This window comes from Eleginops maclovinus, chromosome 7 (genome assembly GCF_036324505.1).
Source record: "Eleginops maclovinus isolate JMC-PN-2008 ecotype Puerto Natales chromosome 7, JC_Emac_rtc_rv5, whole genome shotgun sequence".
NCBI lineage: Eukaryota > Metazoa > Chordata > Actinopteri > Perciformes > Eleginopidae > Eleginops > Eleginops maclovinus.
Genome location: NC_086355.1, coordinates 13,272,854 through 13,295,820, shown reverse-complemented (window position 1 = coordinate 13,295,820; position 22,967 = coordinate 13,272,854). Strand labels below are relative to the sequence as shown.

General features: G+C 39.2%; 1 protein-coding gene across 1 annotated transcript; it reads right to left on the bottom strand.

The window, feature by feature from the left end:
* Nucleotides 1-208: 208 nt before the first annotated feature.
* Nucleotides 209-22,378, bottom strand: slc4a10b (solute carrier family 4 member 10b). The gene is made up of 25 exons (XM_063887836.1): nt 22,168-22,378; nt 16,817-16,898; nt 14,814-14,966; nt 14,532-14,670; nt 13,947-14,107; nt 13,104-13,259; nt 12,227-12,315; nt 8,754-8,911; nt 8,570-8,657; nt 7,758-7,904; nt 7,562-7,665; nt 6,653-6,827; nt 6,352-6,485; nt 5,898-6,143; nt 5,665-5,770; nt 5,261-5,422; nt 4,909-5,022; nt 4,644-4,805; nt 4,292-4,543; nt 4,076-4,144; nt 2,911-3,084; nt 2,391-2,510; nt 2,236-2,300; nt 2,045-2,139; nt 209-1,173 (listed from the first exon to the last, which is right to left on the bottom strand). Exons 1-24 carry the CDS (start codon nt 22,213-22,215, stop codon nt 2,055-2,057), a joined length of 3,189 nt encoding a protein of 1,062 aa, XP_063743906.1. The 5' UTR covers nt 22,216-22,378; the 3' UTR covers nt 209-1,173; nt 2,045-2,054.
* Nucleotides 22,379-22,967: the final 589 nt, after the last annotated feature.

Genomic DNA, 22,967 nt, shown 5'->3' with positions numbered 1-22,967 from the left:
TTCTGTCACATTCACAAACTACAGCTATTCTTATTGATAGTAGCGTTCATCCTAACTTTATCGGTGCTTTTCCTCCGTATACATTAAACCATGACTCATGCATTGTTCATGAGTTGCATGTGACTTGAGTTGTTGCCTTATTATTAGCAATGCATTAGTCATACGTGATAGTATAGTTTGCACCCAGCTTTCCATTGTAGCAGTACAAACACCATTAGTTTTGAGTCTATTTGTATTTCTTTATTAATCTAAAATGACATTGACATGCATAATTACAATAAGCCCATCCCTCGTATTTGACAAACACATCTCTATTACAGCATGATCATCAGATGTGTAACCAAGTTGGATATCTTCATTTAAACAACTTGTGAAAACAAAAAAGTACAATTACAATATATGCAATACACTGATAACGACACTAGGAGGCAGAATACTTTAAAGCTGTAATAATACAAGGTAATCTGTATTAAACATAATCATTTTATTACACAACACAAATATATATAAATGCTTTCTCATATAAATATTGACATTGAATATTGACATTTGGCAGAAAGTGCTATTGCATTTGGTCCATCAGTGTCTATTGCCCTTAAAACCCATTAAAGCACTCATTCCTGTCAGTCACAAAACGCTATGTATGTTTGTACGCATCTAGTATGGCTATTCAGAAAGTTTTTTATAGCTTTATGTTCAACAATGACTGTAGGCTTTTAAAATATTCACTCAACCTTTATATATATTTTACATCATAATGTTCATGGAGCTAAAGGAAAATAGGGGATTGGTAAATAAATACATAAAGAAAAAAAGGATAAAAAAAATACAAATTGATCCAATTACAAAACTTGAAAACAGCTATGTGAGCAAAAAAGAACTTTTGAAATGTTGAATTAGAAAGTACAATTTGATAACACAATAAGATATTAAGTTTCACTGGCTCATTAAGAAGCGGAATATTTGTGACACATTAGATAATACAGTTATTCACTTACAGTACGCACAAGATTTACAAGAATAAGCATGAACGATTGCATAACGGTAGCATGAAAAGATTTGCTTACAAGAAAGTTTACAACAGTTACAAATTCTCACAGCATCACACCATCTTCTTCATCTTACACTTGTCCTTTCACGGAAACCAGTGTTGTGAATACTGTTCAGTGAACCCTGGGATTCAAAGAAAGAAAATACTGATGAAAAATAAGGAATGTTCACCAGGCAAGTAGACTTCTGTCTTGTGCTTGTAAAAAGAGGACTACAAGCACTATTATGTAGTGACATCAGAGTGTCAAAATACTCAGTTGCAAGTAAAATGACTGTTATTAAAAGTATACTCATGTGAAAAATCCCAAAATATTATCAGCACATTTTAATAAAAAGTAGGAGTACTCATTATGCAGAAGGGCTATATTGTTGTCTACTGAATATGTTTGACTAAATTGATCTGAGAATTAAACAGGTGCTGATGGGCAGATTTTGTTAGCCTTCCATAGAATCAGGCTAGCTGTTTCCTCCTGTCCCCATTCTTTTTGCTAAGCTAAGCTAACCAACATTTACAGTAAGGATATGAGAGAGGTATCAATCTCCTTGCCTAACTCTCAACCCCTTGCCTAGTCCCTCAAATCTAAAATGAACAAACCTTAACAACCAAACTCAACAATAGTTATTATTTTGTTAATACACAGTGCCATTTGTGTCTGTTAAAAACTGATATTTATAATGACTCTTAATAATGATTCCTAGAAAAGATGTCCTGTAAATCACAACAGCCACAAAAATAAATCAGATTTCACAAGAAGCCAAAGATTTAATGAGCTATTGGCAGATAAATACCATTGTAGCACCATCCCCTATTGAGATGTTTACGTCCGCTTATTATTGCCCACACGTAGTTAGAACCAATTATTATTGAACTTTAGGCACAGTAGGATTGCTTCATCTTTTGTTCCTGCTGTTTGAATCTTAGGTAAAATTCTTCAGTTTTTTAATTAAAAACGTTGTCTTTATTCTGTATATTCAACAATGCAGAAAGTCTTACCATAGTGATCTTAGGTGTTACTGCTGTTGGCGTTCCAAGTATTTCCAAAAGAACCTTTCGACATTTCATCCGTGATGTTGATGATGGGTATTCCTCTGTGAAAAGAGGTGACAGTTTAATCTCTCATCTTTATGTGACATGTAGAGGAAAACTGTCATACTGTGTGACTCTGCAAGTATAATACAACTTACTTGTACCCTTCTAATGGCACTTGCACGACACCCTCGTCTTCCGCCAATATACTCTGCTCTTCCTCCTGAAGTTTAATTAAATACAGTTAAAATACATGCAAATATAACTCATTGAATCAAATTGACGTGCATGTTGTAATGACAAGCGACAGCACCTCCTCAGCATCCTCAAGCTTCTTCTTCTTGCTCTCTGGCATGAGGTCATCCAGCCAGCTTAGCTCTCTCTTCGTGAAGAAACAGTCCATGAGCTTCCTGATGAACACCAGAGCCAACACCTGCAGAATTTACAAACACAAACCTCATTCTATGTTTTAAGTGAGAGGTATGATGCTCTGGAGATTTTTTATAATAAGAAGCTAACACAAGAGGTAAAGTTGAGCGAGCTGTCTGTATGTGTTAATAATTCTAAGTAAGGTCAGTGATGTAGTAGAAGAAAGTGTATATTAACCAACTTCCGGATGCACAGCAGCAGAACTTGCATACTGCATGATTTCTGTTATGTTACATCTGCTATTTTGAGAGAGTTCAACATAAAATGTATTGTTTGCTTTATCTCTAATGACTCCTGCATTAGTGCACACAGTGTACATGGGATGTGCCTAATGCACCCCATTGTTGAAAGGTATGCTGTGCTTGTGATGGTCCTGCAATGCAATAAGTGAATTGTTTACACACCATCATGGGAAAGACAATGGCAGCTTTGGACGTCTTGATGACCCAGAGCAAAATCAAACAGCTGAGCTGGATGATGGTGAAGAGGTGCACCTTCCTCAGGGGCACATGGCGTAGATAGATGAAGTCTGGCTGGTGCTTAGCTGGCATGCCGAACAGTCTCAGACGGTCGAAGAACTGGAGAGAAATTATAGAAAAAGCTATTTAACCAGGGAAATACCGTGTTCCTTATCAGCTAAAGGCTACATGATGTTCACTAGCTTTTTTTTTAAATAGCAACCAATTCAAGCTCAATGTGAGTCATAAGAGCGAACCAAATACAGTTAAATCACAGTTTTTTTTTTGCATCTTTAAGGTTATTATCTTGGCAGCGTTATTGGCAACAAATAACGTATACAGTATAAAGTGACAATACACTGCCTCCCCAGCATCAATAAGCAAACAGACATCCAGCCAAAAGTTTAAGTCTGCTGATCGTGTCCCTACAACAAGCTGGATAAGCTTGAAAAGCATAAAAATACCCTTTTGCATCAATATCTGTGAGCGTGGAGTGTTTAGTGTTTGTGTTTAAACCGAATAATAGAAAGTACATTAAAGTGAAGAAAACAAAACTAAACGGGGCAATTAAATACCAGCCAGGTGTTCTGTAAATGCTGGGAACACACTAGAGCCCAATTAACACTTTTTATCTGGGCAGCCAGACAATATGGAGGCGCTCCCCTATCATGGCTCGGTGAGAATTAACTGTCTACACAGATTATTAGAGGTTGGAGCATCCACAAATTAAAATTCAACCACACAGGCTAATTCAACCATACTGGCCAACTGTCTGTTTAATCTCATGTCTAGATAATCTGCATGTGCAATGTGTCTGTTTACCACCACAATTCTACCGACAGTATCACAATTGGGCGGAGCTGGCATTTTAACTTTAGTAGTCTGTTCCCATGAATAATGCGGGCATTAAAACTGAGGAACTGCGCATTTATCTGTGTTATGGAATTACATTTCAAATTACCGTAGCTATGTTTATTCCACTATAACCACAGAGTCTGTCATACCAAAGGTCATATGAGAAAAAAATTGTGTCCTTGGGTTTCCTTATGTAACGATACAAGGGAGCAAAAAAAAAGATACATTAAATACAATGAAAGTCTAATAATTTTACCTGAATGCCTCTCAGAGAAGAGGCTCCCATGTAAAGGAAAACTCCGTACAACACGGGCATAGGAATGAACTGAGGAACAATAAAAATGCTGTGTCACAAACATGGATTTGGTCAGTAACTGCCTTATTTAGGCAACCACTCAGTGAGGAATATATGGATAATCGCAGAAAGATATTTTACGTCACCATCTTTAATAATGAAAAGACGGTGTCTGACCTTCAGCACAGATGTCATGAAGACAGAGCAGCCCATGAGGGTGAAGATCATGAGGCCGGTGAAGCGTTGCTCTCTGATGCCGAGGAACTTGGGCTGCTCCCCGGGAGCCGAGCACTCTGACTCCAGCTTCAGGCTGTTTACGTGGCTGATGGAGAGGACAGTGGCAGCTACGAACCAGGGCAGGCCCATCAAAGAGCACACACCGAGCATCACCCCCACCATGAACAGGTCCAGGTGGTACCCACAGCCTTTCTGAAGGAGGAAAGCACCAGATAATATATTTGAAGTACATTCAGACATCCTCCAGTTCTAAGAGTGTGTATGATGCAAGAAATCCTATAAATTAAAGTACCTTGAGTTTGTGTTCCTTCCTGTTAATGATGACGGCTGTAATTTGTTGGTCCATGAAGATGAGGATGGTACACAGCACGGCTGGGAACACTGTAATAATTATAGTCCACCAGGGGTTAGGCCCAAGAGGGTTTATGAACCAACCTCGGTCATCTCTTGTTGGCTGAGAAAATAAAAAGGATTGTTGTTTGTTAGGGATTAATAGATTGATAAAAAATGAAACTCATCAGTGTGTTGATCATATCTTCTTTTGTGGACTATCTCACCTTAAACACACTGGGAACCTTTAGTTTTGGAGAGGGGATCCCTAAGGCATAGTCGATTAAAACCATGGTAAGGATGGCGAAGAACACAGCAAAGTCACTGATGATGGCTCTAACCTGATGAAGAGGGAAATGTGTAATATATCTATTCAGTTTTCTTTACTTAAATTCAAATGAAAACTAAAAATGTTTACAGGAATAAAACTCATTACTTTAAATGTCCTAGTTTATATTACGCAGTACCTGTATTTAACCACTAGAGTGTACTACAGCACTTTGCAGCTGTAGTAGCTTTTCTCTTCATGCTTTATACATAATGCACTCTAATGTGGCGATAATGCATGAAAAATATTACCTTTGTGGGAAAGTAATTGCTGAACTTGAACTGCTTGAGGAAGGCGGACAAGAATATGGTGGAAAAGAAGAGAATGACACACCAAAAGAGGACATCAGGTATGTAGGGGCCTTTAGGGCCGCAGGCGCTGCCCACAAACTCTCCGCGCTTCTCAATACAGTCCTGCAACAAGAGGGACAGAATTATTCCTACTCATCATATAATAAGCAAAAAACAGCGGTCTTTGGTTTGGTGTGTGTGTGTGTGTGTGTGTGTGTGTGTGTGTGTGTGTGTGTGTGTGTGTGTGTGTGTGTGTGTGTGTGTGTGTGTGTGTGTGTGTGTGTGTGTGTGTGTGTGTGTGTCTCCATGATTTGGAGATTTGTTTTTTGTCTTCCTTTTTCGAACCAGCTCGCTGTGAGTAGTACCTTGGTCTCCAGTGCTTCCCAGTAGATTTCTGAGGCAGTGACATTAGTGCTCTCCCAATACTTCACAGTAGCATTGGTGGGGTCAGAAGGCTCCACACATGAACATCTGTGGAGGCACATGAACATCTGGTTGACTCAATAATCCCCCCGGGATTTACAGTACCTCCAAGGAAGGTATTTAGTAATTAAACTTTTTTTTAAAGGATATTGTATGAGCATAATTATCCACATACGAGTACATGGTGAGTTTGTCCAGGTTGTTGTTCTTGTTAAAGGGATAGTGATCCCCCAGGTGGATGAGTTTCTCCAAGGCCTCGTAGATGAAGATGATGCAGATGAGTGAGGCGAAAGCTTCCTCTGTGAAACGTGTGATGTAACAAACCAGGGAGCTGGCATCTGTAGCCACCAGCACCAAACAGAGGAACGCTGTCCACAGACCAATGCAGGTTCTCAGAGACAGATAGGACAAGCCATATTCCCTATGTGGAGATTAAAGAGGGGAAATCAATGTGGGGCAGATTTGAGATCACATTATCCATACAGTCAGAACATTAAATAGGAGGCCAGATGTTTAGGAGAGCAACCCGGGAAACATCAGACAATGTAATCACCAAAGTGTAAAATCTATGGATAAAATGAATTTAATACAATTATTTCCATATACAGTCATAGGAAAAGTAATCATACTTGCAGAATTTGAACAATATCTTTTCAAAAACCAGCACTGGCCCTGTGCTGCCCAGAATGGTGAGGGGCTGCCCTGCAAACAGCGAATAGGCGATTCCAGTCAGTGAGGCTCCGAACAGCGACTCAATCGCACTCTGGGGGATGGGAGAGGTTAAAAAGATAAATGAAGAGTAGGTACCTTAAATATCTGCTGTATTGAACTACAACTATCATCTCGTTTAATGTGCTGAAATGAAGATACAGCGTTCTACTCGTCTTGGCAAACACTGTAAACATTTTAAAGGAAGAGCAAATCATTTACTATGCGTCCTTCTGTTGCCTCGCCCAGCAGTCCTCCGAAGGTGATGACAGGTGACATGCAGGCACAGTAGAGGAATAGGAAAGAGGCCACACACTGTAAACTAAAAGCATCAGTGTAGTCAGACAGGTAGCAGGGTGCCTTGCGCTTGATGTCTAGAAAGAGACCACCGAACCACCTGGAAATACAAAAAGGGAATGCGTTACCTGTGTGGTTTATCCATAAAATGTCATTTCCATAGATACCCTATTCATTCAAAGAGCATTTCATAATGTTCAACTTTTAAGTCTGGCTCAGTGTGGTGGGCCTCTACGATAGAAAAATCTAGCAACAGAAAGACATGTCCAGACAGGATGTTTCTATGGAAACCACATGACTGCAACTGCAAGACGAAGTTTACCCAGAAATAGCATTGAGCTGAGTATAGCAAAGTGCTCGCTTTACTGAATTGATTTTGTGTACACATTCGGTGTATACAAGGGGAAATATTGTAATTTATTTTCATAAAATCTTCCAAATGCAGGTATTATTGAGTGCCATATGTTGCAATAGATTTGTATCAACAACTCAGAGCACTGAAACGAACTGTTATTAATAAGACAATCAAAGAAGCAGACTTACAAAATCCAATAATGTATTCAACTGCAACTTCCCTCTAAGTTAATTTTTTACATGATTTGTGATATGTGAAGCTTTTGAGGCTGTCGTCCAACTGTAAATGGATTCTGTGCAACAAAGCAGTGAGCGTAGTGAGTGGGCTGCATCCTGTACTGCCACAGCACTGCAGTATACTCTGAGGCAAGGATTTAAGCAAATAAAGATAATATTTCTAAACCTCTGTAAGACCTCACTCTTATACTGGTGTCAGAATTTACTTTCAACAAAAGCACTGCCCGTTCTGTGATTCCCCACCTGCCAGTACGCTGCAGCTCTGGACCCCCGTGTCCATCTTCCTCCTCTTCCTCTTCACCCTCTACTAATCCGTTGGGTAAATTGCTACTTTTCTTCCTCTTCTCCTGTTTGATAAACAAATCCACAGCATTTGAGTTTCAAATCACATCACATAATACACTCAAGAGTGCATCAAACTAAATAAAATCCTACCAACCTGAGAAGGTACATTTTTTGGAGGCTCAATCCGGATGGTTGGATCCCATTCTCCTGGAGGCAGGACCGTCACTTGATCGAGAAATTCATCAATCCCAGCGATCAGATCATTGCGGTCTTTAGCTTTATAGGCAACATCATGAAAAACCTGGAGACATACAAATATGGAACGTTGTTTAAAAGGCTACACTACTCACTCAAACCTTGACTGACTGCCATACAGCGCACATGCTACACTGTATGTGCAATCTTCACCCACTCCCACTGTGTTTGGCTTCCTTGAAGATGTATCCTTTACAGGCTTAGGGATATTAAATGCACGAATGTCTGCAAATCTAGGTTGTTATCGAGCAGATTGGCACATTCATACTTGTAGCCTTGGACTTATTTAACCCCATGTAAATACAATATACCATTGAAACATAGGAATTGCTGACCATGACATGACAGTGTAAATCACAGACTGACATGCTCTCTCTATTCTACAGTGAGTATAACAACGTTTGGACTTCATCAAAGCCCATCTTTTCCTCCTCAGTGATGATGGATGGCAGCCTAAATCCCAGACAAAAAGGAGGACATGAGGGCTGACTAATCGCCAAAATTGTCATAAAAAGCTCTGAGCTGTTTTTCATGCTGAGAAATGTTCCATCACTTCAGGAAGTTCTGCTGGACTGTGAATTTATGCACAGAGTCTGCAGAAACTCTGAGTATGACATCTGGTTGACATTCAAAACAATCCACACTTTTCGAGACATTAATGAAGAATAAATTATGCAGGGTGCTAACAATGTTCTTATAGTGAACTCTCACCTCATCTGTCATAAGTGTTGCAATGGATCTTCCAATCTCATGATACTGAGGACCTCTACCCAAAGGCCCTAAAAGAATAAACAGAAACCTAAAGGCAAAAATATATGTATTTCAAGACATTGTCAGCCGAGTAAATAAAATATTTTTGAATTGGATTGGCCCAATCAGCCTGCAGTAACCCGACCTTGTGGCGATGGGGACTTCAGCAAGCCCATTGAGCATGACCGCCGGTGAAAGGCGGACAAATGCCACCACTGGCTTGTTCAGAAATTCCAGCTCACCGACTAACACGTTACACGCTTCGGCCCCTGCCGGGATCTTTTTCATGAAATGAAGGTCTATCTGGAAAAAGGACACAAGGTACAATGGTTAGAATATCATACAGAAGGCTCCTAATATAAGCTCCAAATGAATTGTTATGACTGGATTGTGGAGTCTAAATAGAGTCCAGATATCCAGAGTTTGCGTGTCATATGATGGAAATAGAATATTACAAAAGATTATGGAAACATAGTTGGATGTTGCATAGGGATGAGGTATCTTTCATGCCTCAAAAGTATGATGCCTATAGGTTTACAATTGCTGACCCCTCTCACAGTAGCTCTGTCTGATTTACACTTTTTAATGCAGTGGAGCTACTATTTACAGAAAATGTTGGAATATTAAATGTGTTGATTTTTCAGCGATAATTATGTGGAGTTGACAAGTGATGACTGAAGTGTTGCTTGTTCCTTAAAGGAGTTCATCTGGCTCTGGGGTTGTTGTTTGGTGGCTGAGCCATCCAAATTAATATTTGTAATGTATTAATGGGTCCTGACATCAACACAGTTACAGTGCTGATTTTTAAAGTCTGACAGTTAATACTAATTATTTTGCTTTGTGTATCAAGTAAATAATTATATATTAAATAATATGGAGCCTCTGCAAAGGCAGGGCTTTGGTTTTAACTCTATATACTATACTGTAAATAATAAGTGCAATGTGGATTAATAGGTACATTGTGAACAGGAAAAAGGCACAAATCAGATAGAGGACACATTATGCAAGTTTTAAACAGAGACATTATCCTAGTCTGTAATGTCTCTTAATGTCATACACAACATTATAATCCTAATCCCAGACTAGATGACCTTTCTTTTTAAAAATACCAAAAATGACCTTCTGTTCTTTGTTCAAAACACAATTAAATAACAGTGCTGCGCTTATTCATCAAATATGGCAGGCTTTTAGTAAGAACTACATTTCTTTAATACAATTCCACATTATCCTGACCGCTTCACACTGCAGTCACTTCCTTTTTACAATAATGCATAATCCTTTATGATTTAAAGAATTCTAAGTAAAATACCAGCATTTACCAGCAAGTAAAAAGAGAAAATAACTCATTATGCAGAAAATGTCCAATGTGACTATTATATAACATATTATAATATTGTTTTATTATTGCTGATAGTGGTGGAGCTCATTCTTATAACATTATTATATATCATTAGGTGTTTTTTTCTATAACAATATTTAGCATTTACATCTCACTTCACTGTTAAACTATTACAAATGTTGTGTTACGTGTCAGTATGTCTGTTCGTGTGTGTTTGTGTGTGTGCCTCCCCCCCTTCCCTGATTGTCTCCCTGTAGGTGCAGCCTCTCCCTCAGGTGATCACCATCCCCTAATCAAGGCCTGCATAAAAGGCCTGAGGAAGGCTGCAGTCTCGCTCTTCCTCTCTTCCTCTTCCCTCCTCCATGTGGCCCTGTCTTTGTGTGACCAAGCTGTGGCATTTTCTTTGTGTAATCTCAATAAACTCTGTGGGTGGTTGACTACAAACCTGTGTTTGCTCCTCATTGTGTTGTGGCCAGTCGTTACATAATGGGGGCTCATCCGTAGCTTGTTTGGAGTTGGTGAGTGCCTTATTTGTTTGGCTTAATTATACCCCTAGAATTGACCTGTACTTGTATAGCAAATTTGTGCTAATGTTTCCAAATGTAGAAAATGTAGTTTTTTGACTTGCCTGGTTTATTTAGCCTGCGGGTGCTGGAGAGACCAGCAACCCTTTTTATTTTCTGTGTGGTAACCCTGGGGTGGCCCCTGGCGTGCCCAGGAAAGCCAACGAAGACTAGTGGAGGTCAAGTTAGAATTTTATTTTGTGTGTAGGCAGAGAGGTAACCAAGTAATGTCTTGTCAACACATTTGTGGTGGTAACATGGTGGACCATGGTGGAGTCATGAGTTAGAGCATTTATCTGTGTGGTAGTGTAGGTTAACCATTTTGGTGTTGTAGCACTAATCTGTGATGGTGTTACATTCTGTAGGTTAACTACTTTGTAGCACTTAGCTGTGTGATAGTATTACATTGTGTAAGTTCACCATTTTGTGATCTAGCACTTAGCTGTGTGAGTGTTACATTGTGTAGGTTAACCATTTTCTGTTGTAGCACTAATCTGTGTGGTAGTGTTACTGGAGCTTACTGCTCATTCAGTAAAAGGTTGCTTTAGTACGAGGCTGTGGAATGACCTGGCTTTGTGCCCCGGTGCATTGCGTTTATTTACTGTGTAGTTTGGTCACTGGTCCTGTGGCTGTTCGTCCTCAGCTTCCTTTTGGAGGAGTGGACATGATTCTGAGTAACGATCTGGCAGGTGGAACAGTGTTTCCTACGCCTATTGTTGTAGATACCCCTACTGACTCCATAGGTGATGGCAGGCAGTGCGATCTATCTACCCAGTTGTCAAAAGTGTTTCCAGTTTGTGCTGTCACCCTGGCCCAGTCGCGTAAGTTTGAGGTGAGAGGATTGGTAATATGCGGGCTAACTCTTGGGTTCCTCGCAATAGTACTTTGCTTTCTTGGTATGGAGTGCTCCTTTATTGGTGGAGGACAAAAACCCAGGAAAAACTTTTTCTTGCTGGAGGGGTGTTTCATATGGTTGGTGTTTCTGCCTACTGCTTGAACATAAACCGAATTGGAAGACCAACCTTTGCTGCCACTGATGGGCCAGGAGTCTTATGGTATGACCTAGGTGCTTTCATTTGGTGGGATGTGTTTTAATTCTTTCAGGGGCTGCTTTTTACACTGTTATACCAAGTAATTTGCCCTGAAAGTCACAGATCACAACCCCCTTGTTTTCCTAGTTTGTATGTATTCCAGCGACTAATGCATTGGGCCTTTATGGCCCAAAGTTTTAATTTAGAGATCTTTCACGTGTTCTCTAGGATGACACCTGTGTGGCTGTCATCTTAAGGGAGTGGGTGTTACGTGTCTGTGTGTGTGTGTGTGTGTCTCTTCCCTTCCCTGATTGTCTCCCTGCAGGTGCAGCCTCTCCCTCAGGTGATCTCCATCCCCTAATCAAGGCCTGCATAAAAGGCCTGAGGAAGGCTGCAGTCTTGCTCTTCCTCTCTTCCTCTTCCATGTGGTCCTGTCTTTGTGTGACCAAGCTGTGGCATTGTCTTTGTGTAATCTCAAACTCTTTGGTTGATTGACTATAAACCTGTGTTTGCTCCTCATTGTGTTGCGGCTTTCGAGCCAGTCGCAACAGTTCTCAAATGTTTCTCTTGGGAAATACTTAAGAGTAGTACAAGTTTTTCTGATATAATGCAAATAATTTAAGAAATGCCGGGTTTTGTGTGCTTTTATTATATGTACTTTATATGCCCAGTGTGTTTACTACACCTTGCTGAAGTCCACAAAACTGTTCTCTCTAGAGATGTCTCCTTTCCCGTCTGGAGCAGCTAACTGAGATGTGGAGGCCGTCAGCTGACCTGCAAAATTCATAATGGAGAAATATGAATCAATTCCAAAAATGTCTCAACATTTCAGCAACTAGTTATTTCACTAAATATTAAAGGAAAAACAGGGGGGAAATCACAGAGACCAGAGAAGACAACATGATTACTGTCTAGCTGCCTGTCAGGTCTGTCCTAATTTCTGTATTTATTCAACAGCAGGGTCAAAAGTTAACACTAATTATAATGTTTAATGCGTTTACAAAGCATGGCATAGAGCTCATCAGAGATTGTTGCTTTGAAATAAGTTTGAAAATGACACATCAGTGACATTAAATTCCTCATGATGTGCCAGAAGTATATCTAGTAAACTGGAAAAAGATTTAACAAACAGCTTGGTTTGATCTGTGTACGGTAACTAATTTTGTCATGTTAAATTCTGGCAATGATGTAGGCAAGTAATGCTTCCAATTAAACTTTTAAATTAGCCCAGAATAAAAACGAAATAGTTAAACTGAAGGGGCCAGGGCTTTCTGTACAAACTAGAACCTGTTGACTTGTTGAGTGGGGGTGTGGCAGGTGGATGGGCAGATGGTGGGGATAATCAGAGGTAAGGAGAATATGGGAACAATTTTCTCTTTGCAACCCATGCAAAACATAGTTCCTTGTTCTGAGGACCCCGTCCCAGTTTGTTTATAGCAGCCTATTTCAACATATTTTATAGTTTATCTGAAGACTGGTTCTTCCTTCAGATGTTTCCTTTAAATATAATAAAGATTTTAAATTTGTGATAATGTTAATATGCAGAGCTGTGATTTACCCACCATTCTTCATGTCAGCAAGGGAGCGTACAATCGGCAGGCGGTTAGCCAGCTTCTTCTGGTTCTGGTGATGGTGCTGCTTCAGCAGTGTTGCATGCACTTTCTTTCTGAGCTCATCTCCCAGTGGTGCGTATAACTCCTGCTGGTCCAACACCATGTCTAAGGTAGAAAGAGTTTAGCTATTTAGATTCATGTTCAGATTTTATATTTGTTTTATCAGGCATTCTCATTGAGAATAAGATCTCGTTTCCAAGAGAGACCGGAGACCAGAAAACATTCCCTAAAACTCAAACAGCTAAAAAGAAACAACACAACAAACAAGACAGGAGAATCAAGAGAAAAATCAAATAATTAAATGTTATAATCTCTCAATGGAGTGCAACGCTCTAGTGTTAGGGTGGTTTGGAGATAATCCCATTTAGAAAGGTGCATAATACCCGAAACCAGTTATGCCAACATTACTAAATGCATGAGAGATATTTAAAGTGAAGCAGGTATTAAATCAGGTACTGTAGATGTGAGGTAATGTGGGAGCTTTAACAGTAGAGCTTTGTAAATTAGTTGAGTGAGGTTAGTTCTTCTTGACTGTAATGAGGTCCATGAGTGTGAAAACAATTGATAAATTGAATGTAATGCATCAATTTCGTTCTAGATCGCAAGCAGTGCATCAAACAAATATGAGTACAAAGTCACAGAATAACTCATTCATTATTTTCAAATTAAAGTACAGTAAGGAGACACAAAATGTAATAGTCAACAGACATATGTTTCCTAGTTCAGAGGTCATCCTAATTTAAGTACAGTTAATTTGTCACTTTCTACAACTGTGTCTTTTACAGTAGTTACCTGCAATCTCTTCAATGGTGTTAGCACTCATGTCGAGCAGCACAGTGCTGTTGATAATGCAGCTTCGCAGCTCAAACAGGCTGTGTAGAGACAGAGTGGCTACGTAGGGTTTACTCCACCGCTCTCCTCCATCCTCCACGTCCTCCTCAAACTTCAGCCACCTGTAACAGGAGTTTGAGGATCAGTCAGGAGAGAGACCCGCAGATGGCAAACCAGGCCGGCCATCTGTTAGAGCTACATTAACCACACTCCTTCATTACAGGTCCCTCTCTTATTGCCTTTCATCACGGTATCACTATAAATAAAATATGTCTGATTTACCATTTTTACAGAAGACCATCCTTTATATGATAAATAAATTCTACATGTTGTTAACATTACAATAAAATGAGTAAATTCTCAAAGCAATCAAAACAATGGATTGTAATTACTTAATGCAATAGAAACAAGCATTGGACAGACAGCCACATCTGTCATCAGTGTAAGTGGGATCGGGGGCATGACCGGGCCATTCAATCAGAGCTTTCCGTAATGACATGTAGGTCACGACTGTGAGGCTGCAGTGACAGGGCAGTCTGACAGTACCTGGCAGATTCCCTCCAATCCGAATCCTCTGCCTCCTTTAGACAGATTTCATCCATCTGTGTAAAGAGTTCATGAGGAATGTGCTCCTCGTCGTCATCCTCAGTGCCCAGTAGGAACTGCACTCTCTGGGACGGAGTATCTAGAAATGCAAGACATTTCTATAAATGTTTCCAATTGAAGCCTTAATATTCAGTAGCTTTAGTTAGTCAGAGAATATGAAGAAGAGATACAAACGTTTGCTGTATGCTATAATACATGCAGGACCATCATTTTAGCTAGTACCATAAATTGGAGACTCTCTACCCTCCACCAAGGTGGGGGCCCGGTCCCTGCTCCTTTTCTTGTATTTGTTTCCATGGTGATGGTGCCTGCGATGGCTGCGCTGCCTGGTACTGCCCAAGGGGACGTGGACCCCGATGTAGAGAGTCCTGTGGCCTAGGGACATGAAATGCAGTGGTTGGAGCACTGCATCGAGCCTGTGTGTGTGTGTTTGTGTGTGTATGACCATAGATAATCATGATCACTTCACAGCTTCTTTGTGCTACCCCTTCAAGCTTTCTTACTGTTATGAAGTGCTTCACTCAAACACAGTACATGTAGTTAAATTACATTTACTGCTGCTATATAGTGTATAATATGTATTGACCATCAATTTACAACCACATATTTATGGGGACAACAGATGAGAAATACTTTAAAGCCATTATCTGGTACAGCACATCAAATGGTGAGATTAAGATTTTCAACATTACAAATGCTGTTGTGTAATAAAACACTATCAAAAAGCCCTTTTTATAGGACAGAAATAAAATGGGACATTCTCATGATGTATTGTGGGTTCACGCAAACAAGTCTTATGTAACTTCACACTTTTACTTTTCATAATTCATTCATATTTTTAAATAAGCTCTAAACTATACCAGTTGTGAAAAAACATGTCTCAAAAGTTATTTTGGTCAGCAGGCACATTTTTCTGATGGAGGAGGATCTAATATAGGCTACACTATTCTATTCTATTCTATTTGGTGGAAAGGAATAAAGAGTAACTCAGTTAGGTTACAGCATATAATGGTATGGTATCTACTGTATATATAATATCCTTCTTATATAGACAACACATTAAAGCATACTGCATGAATGACTGCACTTGACTATGCATATGGCTTTGTCAAGGAAGGTGTGAATACACTTCAACTTCATGATGTTTAATGAAATGCAGATCTAATCATGAGAAATGTTGATCTACTGCTTTTGTTTGTAAATTACTATGCATATATATACTACTAAATCACCACCACAATGTGAATTTTTGTTAGCTTGTCAATGCTTGCACCATTATTTTTCTTTTCTTTTTTACCTTCTCAAAGCCTTGCATGTACACGTGTCCATGTTTGTGTTTGTGCAGGTACAGTATGAGACAGCATGAGTGAGTAAGTCCGCCCACTCAGCGCACTGCAGTATGAGGTGAAGATTCAGACAGTGTTGTTTGAAAAGATCGGAAGAGCTGTGTCAATATGCTTTGTGCAGGACACAAGTCATTAAAAAAATGTTTCTGTGACCAAAATCTTGTTATAACCACATGAACGTTTAACTTTTGTTTAATGTACAAGCTAAATTCAAGCTGTATTCTTTAAAAGAAATGCCCAAAAATAATCTCTTTCGTAACTGTTTACACATCTCAAAGCAATTGCCATGTTTCTTGCAGCATCTAAATGCCCCAACTTACAACAAGGATGATGGACAATTTTTATGAAATGTCTTTTTCTTATTCTTTTTCTTTTTACACTTTTGTGCCTTTAATGTTATTCAGCTCTGGAAACAAATTGCAAAGTGGGCCCTTTTACTGAACATATAACAAGTCCTTAGTAAAGTTGTGTTACATTTTGTTCAGGTGAATGTAATTCTATATTGTAAGGCATCTTGTCTCTAAACCTACAAAAGCAATGTGTTTAGTGCATTGACACAAACAGACAGATGATTTGTTTTGTGATGCATGCATGTCAGCAGATACAGAATGCAAACACTTCTGTTTTTCTAGTTGTTATTAAAACGTTTTCTTAGTATCTTGTTTTGAATGTCCATGTTTTTCAGATATAATGACATTTCTGATGCACACTCAGCTCAAACACAGCTGCTACCTCCCACTCTGCTCTTGTCTTTTAACTATAAACCATTGTCAAGAGGAAAGCAGCAGTTTTAAGGGCAGAGTGGGCGGACTGAGCTCAAGCAGCCTCTAGCTTCTTGGAGCTTTTTTATACCAGATGCATTTAGTGCAGTCCAGTTACCTTCAAGATCCTCCTGCCCGATGTTGGTCCCCTGTTGGGACCGTGTTCCTCCTCGGTCCACCACAGCCTCATCATCATTCCTCTGTTGGACACATAGTGGCATACAGAGAAACACATATCCAACATTATAAACATTATTTAAGAGCACAAGTGTCATACAATATCTTAGCTTAGCCTTGACTGGAGCATGATACCACATATCTCCAAGTTTACTAATGTATCCTGAACATACCATGAAACTAAATGTTTGTTGACTTGGTGTTTCATCACAGTCGAGGGCATGGTGAACAAACACCAAACCATTATCCAACCAAATACCGTGGTTGCCAAGGAAACTAATGCGTGTCTCATTTTGAAAAGGAAATAGTATCATCTTAGTCCAAACAGAAAGCTTTTCATAAAGGGAAACAATGAATGACCCCTCTTTTTACAGATGAAATTCTTTTTAAGGTACTTTCTTGCTGTGACCTGTATAACATTGTAAATGTGACCTGAGCTAAAGGTGAATCACTGCTTGAATGCATTTATAAAAAGGTTAGGTAAATAACATTATATTCCCTTAACTGGCTGTTTTTGTTGTTTGTTTGTTTTTTTCATTTCAACACTGTTTCTCTATCTGTTTTTACCACCCACAGTTATGCAGGAACAATAATACATTCCATTTGTTTTTAATTGGAGGAGAGAAATAAAACGCATGCTACATTCCAAATAAATAAAACCATGTTATTACTTTCAGCTTTGAAATTGTGTTACAAATTCTCCTTGTAGTAGGCAGCAAGTTATAAGACAGGACAGCATGGATTTTAAAACTGTACAGACATGCACTTAGGACAGTGACAGAAATATAATCCTTAGGGCAGAGTTTTAGTCAGATTACAGGAGAGAATATTATATGGCTGCTGTTTGAGCACAAAAGTTTTACAATACGACAGTCCTGTCCTCACATGTGACACAAGATAATAAGCAGTTAACCATAACCAGTAAAGTATTGACAGCACAACATGAGATATTCAGGCCTTTCCATAGCACGAGATGGCTCAGAGCACATTGATCTACTTGTTTAGAGTCAGGTCACACAGAGAAGCAGCATTCTGTGGTGTGAGTGTCAGCCTGCTTATGCAATACTGGTGAAAGAAGATGAGGGGGAGTGATAGGAAAGAGGGAATTTGTGAAACCGACAGCAATCATTTATTTTCCCTTAGCCTCCCAGTTCATCCAAGGATAAGAATGTAAACTGAATCCCTGTTTTAACATATGTTAAACAATGTGTGAATGTATCTTATTTGTTCATCTTTGAGCTTTTCAACACAATTACACAGATGAGTGTCAATAGCAAAATCATGGCCACAACTGTACTTTTTACTGTGCTCCTGTGTGTATAGGAGCAAAACCAACCCACTCTGAGAAATGTGTACACAAGTGGAAAAGCATGTATACAGTATGCAAATATATTGGTATAGTGGTATGAGGGGGATGTTTGTTAGCAAATATAATTAAAATGCATGCTCATAGTATACCTGACATCCCCCTCTCAATGCCTTAGTTCCAGAGAGAGTGCAGGTGCAAAGAAGGAGTTTATTGTAATATGTTAGTCTATTCTACCAAAGTCAATGACCTTTAAGTGACTGAAACTGTGCAAAACGTTCCTTAAACTTTGCTATTATTTAATACAAACATTTACTTTATGTGTACCTTCTCTAGTGCGTCGTCTTCTTTGCCTCGTTGTGAGGACTACGCTCTCTGAACAGTCCCCCCAGGGCCCACCGTTTGTGGGAACTGCAGTTATACTGGGTGCTGTCTTTCTCTCAGTAACCACAAGGAGCATCGATGAGGCGACCTGCTCCAAAACAAACTTCTTCTACCCACGCAGAGGTGAATTGTGTGCTTTATCAGAGGTGTTCCCAAAGTGTATTGTTTTGTTTTACAGGACAAAGACGAATGTAGAATAACCGGTTTATTTGGCAAGTGTACATCTGGCTAAACATCCAACCTAACGCATATGTTGTTCACTTCACTGAAAGCCTTTCACAAACATTAGCATGATAGTGTTAGCATGTTAACAAGCTTAAAGGCACTCATGCTGTGGAGTTGCACACACAACTCTCTTGTGCTAACTTGATTAAGTTAAGGGATCACTGAAGTTATTTTTGCTTTTATGTCTTTACCAATCCTCATGAGGAACCTGCATTTGTTCAATTGAGTAAAGGTTCAAGGGATTTTTTGTCATATGCACAGATGCTAGTGTGTTATGGCAATGAAAAGTCATGCTGACATGGACTGACAAACCTGCTGACATTCATTTAAGTTTGTTTACTACAATGTTTGCTTAAAATGTGAAACAGTTAATGTTGATTGGTTGATCACTGGCATGGATTTATGAGTAAAATAATCAGATTCTGTCATTTCCTTTTAATCCATTCAGCAACAGCTGGGAGTGAGGATGCAAAATAAACATATCACAATAGAGCCATGTAGAATGTATTTTGTCTCTTACAGAGCAATTCAAAGCACTTATTAGGGTAGGTAAATGTATTCCTGAAAGCTTGCTTGATATCATCTTTTTCATACAGTAAGCTATCTTGACCAGTTGAACATCAAGGCATTATAATAATAAAGGTCACTGCTGTTCACAGCTGCATTGCCACATGGGCTCAAAGCTGCAGTTGATAATCTGTCTACAAATACACAGGGCATGGATCAACATCCCTGGTCAGATTAGTGTTGCTGGAACACTATTAGACAGACCGCTATGCTCACTTACCATATTTCACAACAGAAGTCAATATGTACTAAACTTTGACTCAAAAATGAAGTCAGTGACTTCATCTTTTTAAAGTTCATGAGCTGTTTTCTCATTCAAACTCAACCTACCAAACTGTGTATATACCCTCCCTTTGGCATAGGTTAAAATTATTAGAGCAATTTGGACTGACTTTCCACCATATCTCTTACTGTCCTGTACAAGGACTGTTGCATTTTAATTTCCTTTTTAATGGATTTAATGATTGCAGAGAATGTTAACACATAACCATGACAGATTGATCTACTGAGTAAGACATAGTGATTTAAACAAGATCAGATCAGTAAAATTGGTTCTCAAGCCAAGGTAGGTACTGAAGTAATAGCGAAATCCACAGAAGGGTTCAAGTAGAGGTCTTGTCACCAACAGGCACTTTTTAAGCAGTCCAATAATCATCCACTTGTTTATAAGCAAAATCCTGTAAAAGGGCTGGCAAACTTCAAAGCTGAATTGATATCACAGGATGTTGCACATACTTGTGTCTGATCCCTACAGATGGCTGTGGCAATTTTGGAGGCATTGGTGGCAGCAATATCATTAACTGCACAGGCTTTCGTGAGGCACAAAATACACTGTAATCCTTAAATGTTAATGCTTTAAATGTCAACATCCTGTAAGAGCCCACATTAGTACTAATATTCCTTTTTTTATGTTATAAAAGGTGTTTATCATATTTGAGCCCTCATTTTGGCAGACTTAGAGTATGAATCCATCTCCATACTGCAATATGGATCAGTAGTTCAGCTGGAGAAAGCTGTTTTCCACTTTTCTACTTTTGCCAGGATTTTAGGCTCATTTTGGACTCTCAGAGAGAGGGTTCCATTTCCACAAACTATCCCAAATGTCTGTGCTGTGAAAGACCTCACTACCCTTGGTTAACCACACAACGATCTGAATATTTCCTAGTCAAAGAGGTTCTTTCTTACCTTATATTTAAATAGCCAAGGAGCTTCCAAGTTGTCCGAATCCATGAGTTCTTTTTCTGTGTCCTCTGCTTTATAATCAGTTAAGACAGAGTGCAACACAATCTATAAGCTGAGCTCTGCAGTGCAAACTCCCGCTGCCGTGCTGCAAACCATGCTAGACACTGATCCCCTTCTGTTGTGCCAAACAACTGTAATTTCTGATTGAGCATCTATCGACAGAGCCACCAATTTCTCATCATGAGATTACAGTGGCAACGTCATTGTGGCTGCAGCATCTCATCAAAGACAGCGCTTTCCCAACATCCCTCCTCTCTTTCCTCTTGTATGATATCCTCTTGATGTATCCACATTAAATTTATACATAAACTTTATCACTTCGCATCAAATAAACTTCGGCCCTGCAAGCAGTTCTGCAATCAATTAACGCAATGCAACAAATGTGTTGTAATTAATCTAATTTCAACACCTCATAGTCTTGCTGTAAAAGCTGAAAAATACATGGGTTGTGACCTACTAAACTTCTGTACTCAACTGAAAAGCCACAGAACAAATTGAACTGAAAGATAAACACATTTTGACACATTTCACACTCAAAGGAGTTTTTTGACGTGAAATCTAGAGAATGGCACTATATGTTTGTTTAACTTTTGGAAATAAGTGTTTTTATCTTTGTTAAAGTACTTATTTACAAAGTGGTAACTCCAGTCTGGTAAAGGATCTATACAGAAATGTTTCGCTCAATACGATAAAGCTTAACTCAGAAATTGTATTTTCAGATTCTAAAACTAAAGCCACATTTTACCAAAGTAATACCGGAGTAAAGAAGCTCAGTCAGTCTAAAACCTTCAGCTAAATCTGTTTTGATGTAAACAGCATATGGATAATGACAACAAATCTCCTCCAAAGTCCTCAGCAAGGACCAATGGGGAAGGGCCCACGCATCTCTAAGAACATCCCCAGAGAGAGACTTCATTTGTATCAATAGGATTTTCTTGAAAAACACTTGTACAGTTTGTTTTTCTAGTAATATTTGTGTGTGCTAGCTGCCTAAGCATGCATTTGTACAGACTAATATAGAACATATCACCCCACTTTTCATATTACATTTTATGTCACTATTTTATTACATGACATCAGGTCATTTTTGCCTGAATTTACCATATTTATCTGACATCTGTCCAAACAGGGATTCGGCATATATAAAATCATAAAGCACAAAGTAATTTGACCTCCGTTAATCACTCTTACAGCCTACATGTTGTCCTGTTAAACAGATCCACACATAAGCCTCCTCCTGATGCCTGTTTCAATTCATAGAGTAACCTTTACATCCTGTCCAAACCGTTTGGTTTACAAAATTTTTTTGCAATTTCACATATATTTCAAGAGAGACAGCATCCCTTTCTGCAGGTGAGAACTCTGCAGGTGAGCTACACCTGCAGGAAGCTCCACAGGTACTTTATCAATTGGAAACATGTTGACTTAGTATCTGCCTCCTGAGGAAATTGTTGCATTTTTAAAACTAGCTCTTCAATTTTGTTTATTCTTACAGTGCATATACGAATAATGCTTCAGGATAAAAGAGATATGAGATATTTGTATCCCAAGACTTTAGGGCTCTTTACCGTTCTCAGCAGCGGCTCTATCTGAGCACCTTGCTCCGTTGTGTCCATCCTCCTCTCAGCCGTGTCACCGTATCACAGAGATGGAGCAAACCTCCGTTGGTATAATCCGGCAGGTGTGGCAGCGACTGAGCGAGCACACAGTGGTCACATGTTTATATCACCACCGGTCAGCAGCTCGGTGGTGCTTTGCGCCTCTACGCTCCTCTCCGTTCACATACGCATTTCTGCCAGCTGACGGTCGCGTCACTCTTAAACGATTAGCCCTTGTTTCACAGGCAGAGTTGTATGGGTAAAATGGTCAGGTGTGCCAGTTATATAACAATGTATGTTTTTTCAGACCATGACTCCGTGGGCTAAACAAACCCATGAGAGCTGTTATAGCAGAAAATGCTGCGCTTCAACTCTGCTCTTCTGTGTGTCAAGCGATTTCCTCTCATTTTCCCTGTAATATCTTAACGCCTTAACATTTGTAAAAATAAGTGTATGGATATAAAACCATGTCAGAAAACTGCAGATGTGTGATGCTATTCATAACATTCTCCATAAAAATATATCTTTCATTATTCTGTTGGGTACAGCTTCTTTTTATTCTATGATGAGAAATGTTGGTTAAACCATAGACTGCAAGGGTTAAACGGATATTTAAACTTATTGAGTCCAACTTCACTGTTCGATCCACCCAATACATCAAGTTTATATCATAGACTTCATGTATAAAGGTTTCTATAAGGATATGTGGTTTTCATGTATATTGACGTCTTGATAGCTTCACGTGTGTTTGTTTTCAGGAAGAGTGTTGA

Coding starts and splice junctions, on each gene's coding strand:
- slc4a10b (XM_063887836.1), bottom strand. CDS start 22,215: ATGGACACAACGGAGCAAGGTGCTCAGATAGAGCCGCTGCTGAGAACG. Junction 13,260..13,946: donor CACCATTGAAGAGATTGCAG/GTAACTACTGTA, acceptor TTTCTACCTTAG/ACATGGTGTTGGACCAGCAG. Junction 5,023..5,260: donor GCAATTACTTTCCCACAAAG/GTAATATTTTTC, acceptor CCTCTTCATCAG/GTTAGAGCCATCATCAGTGA.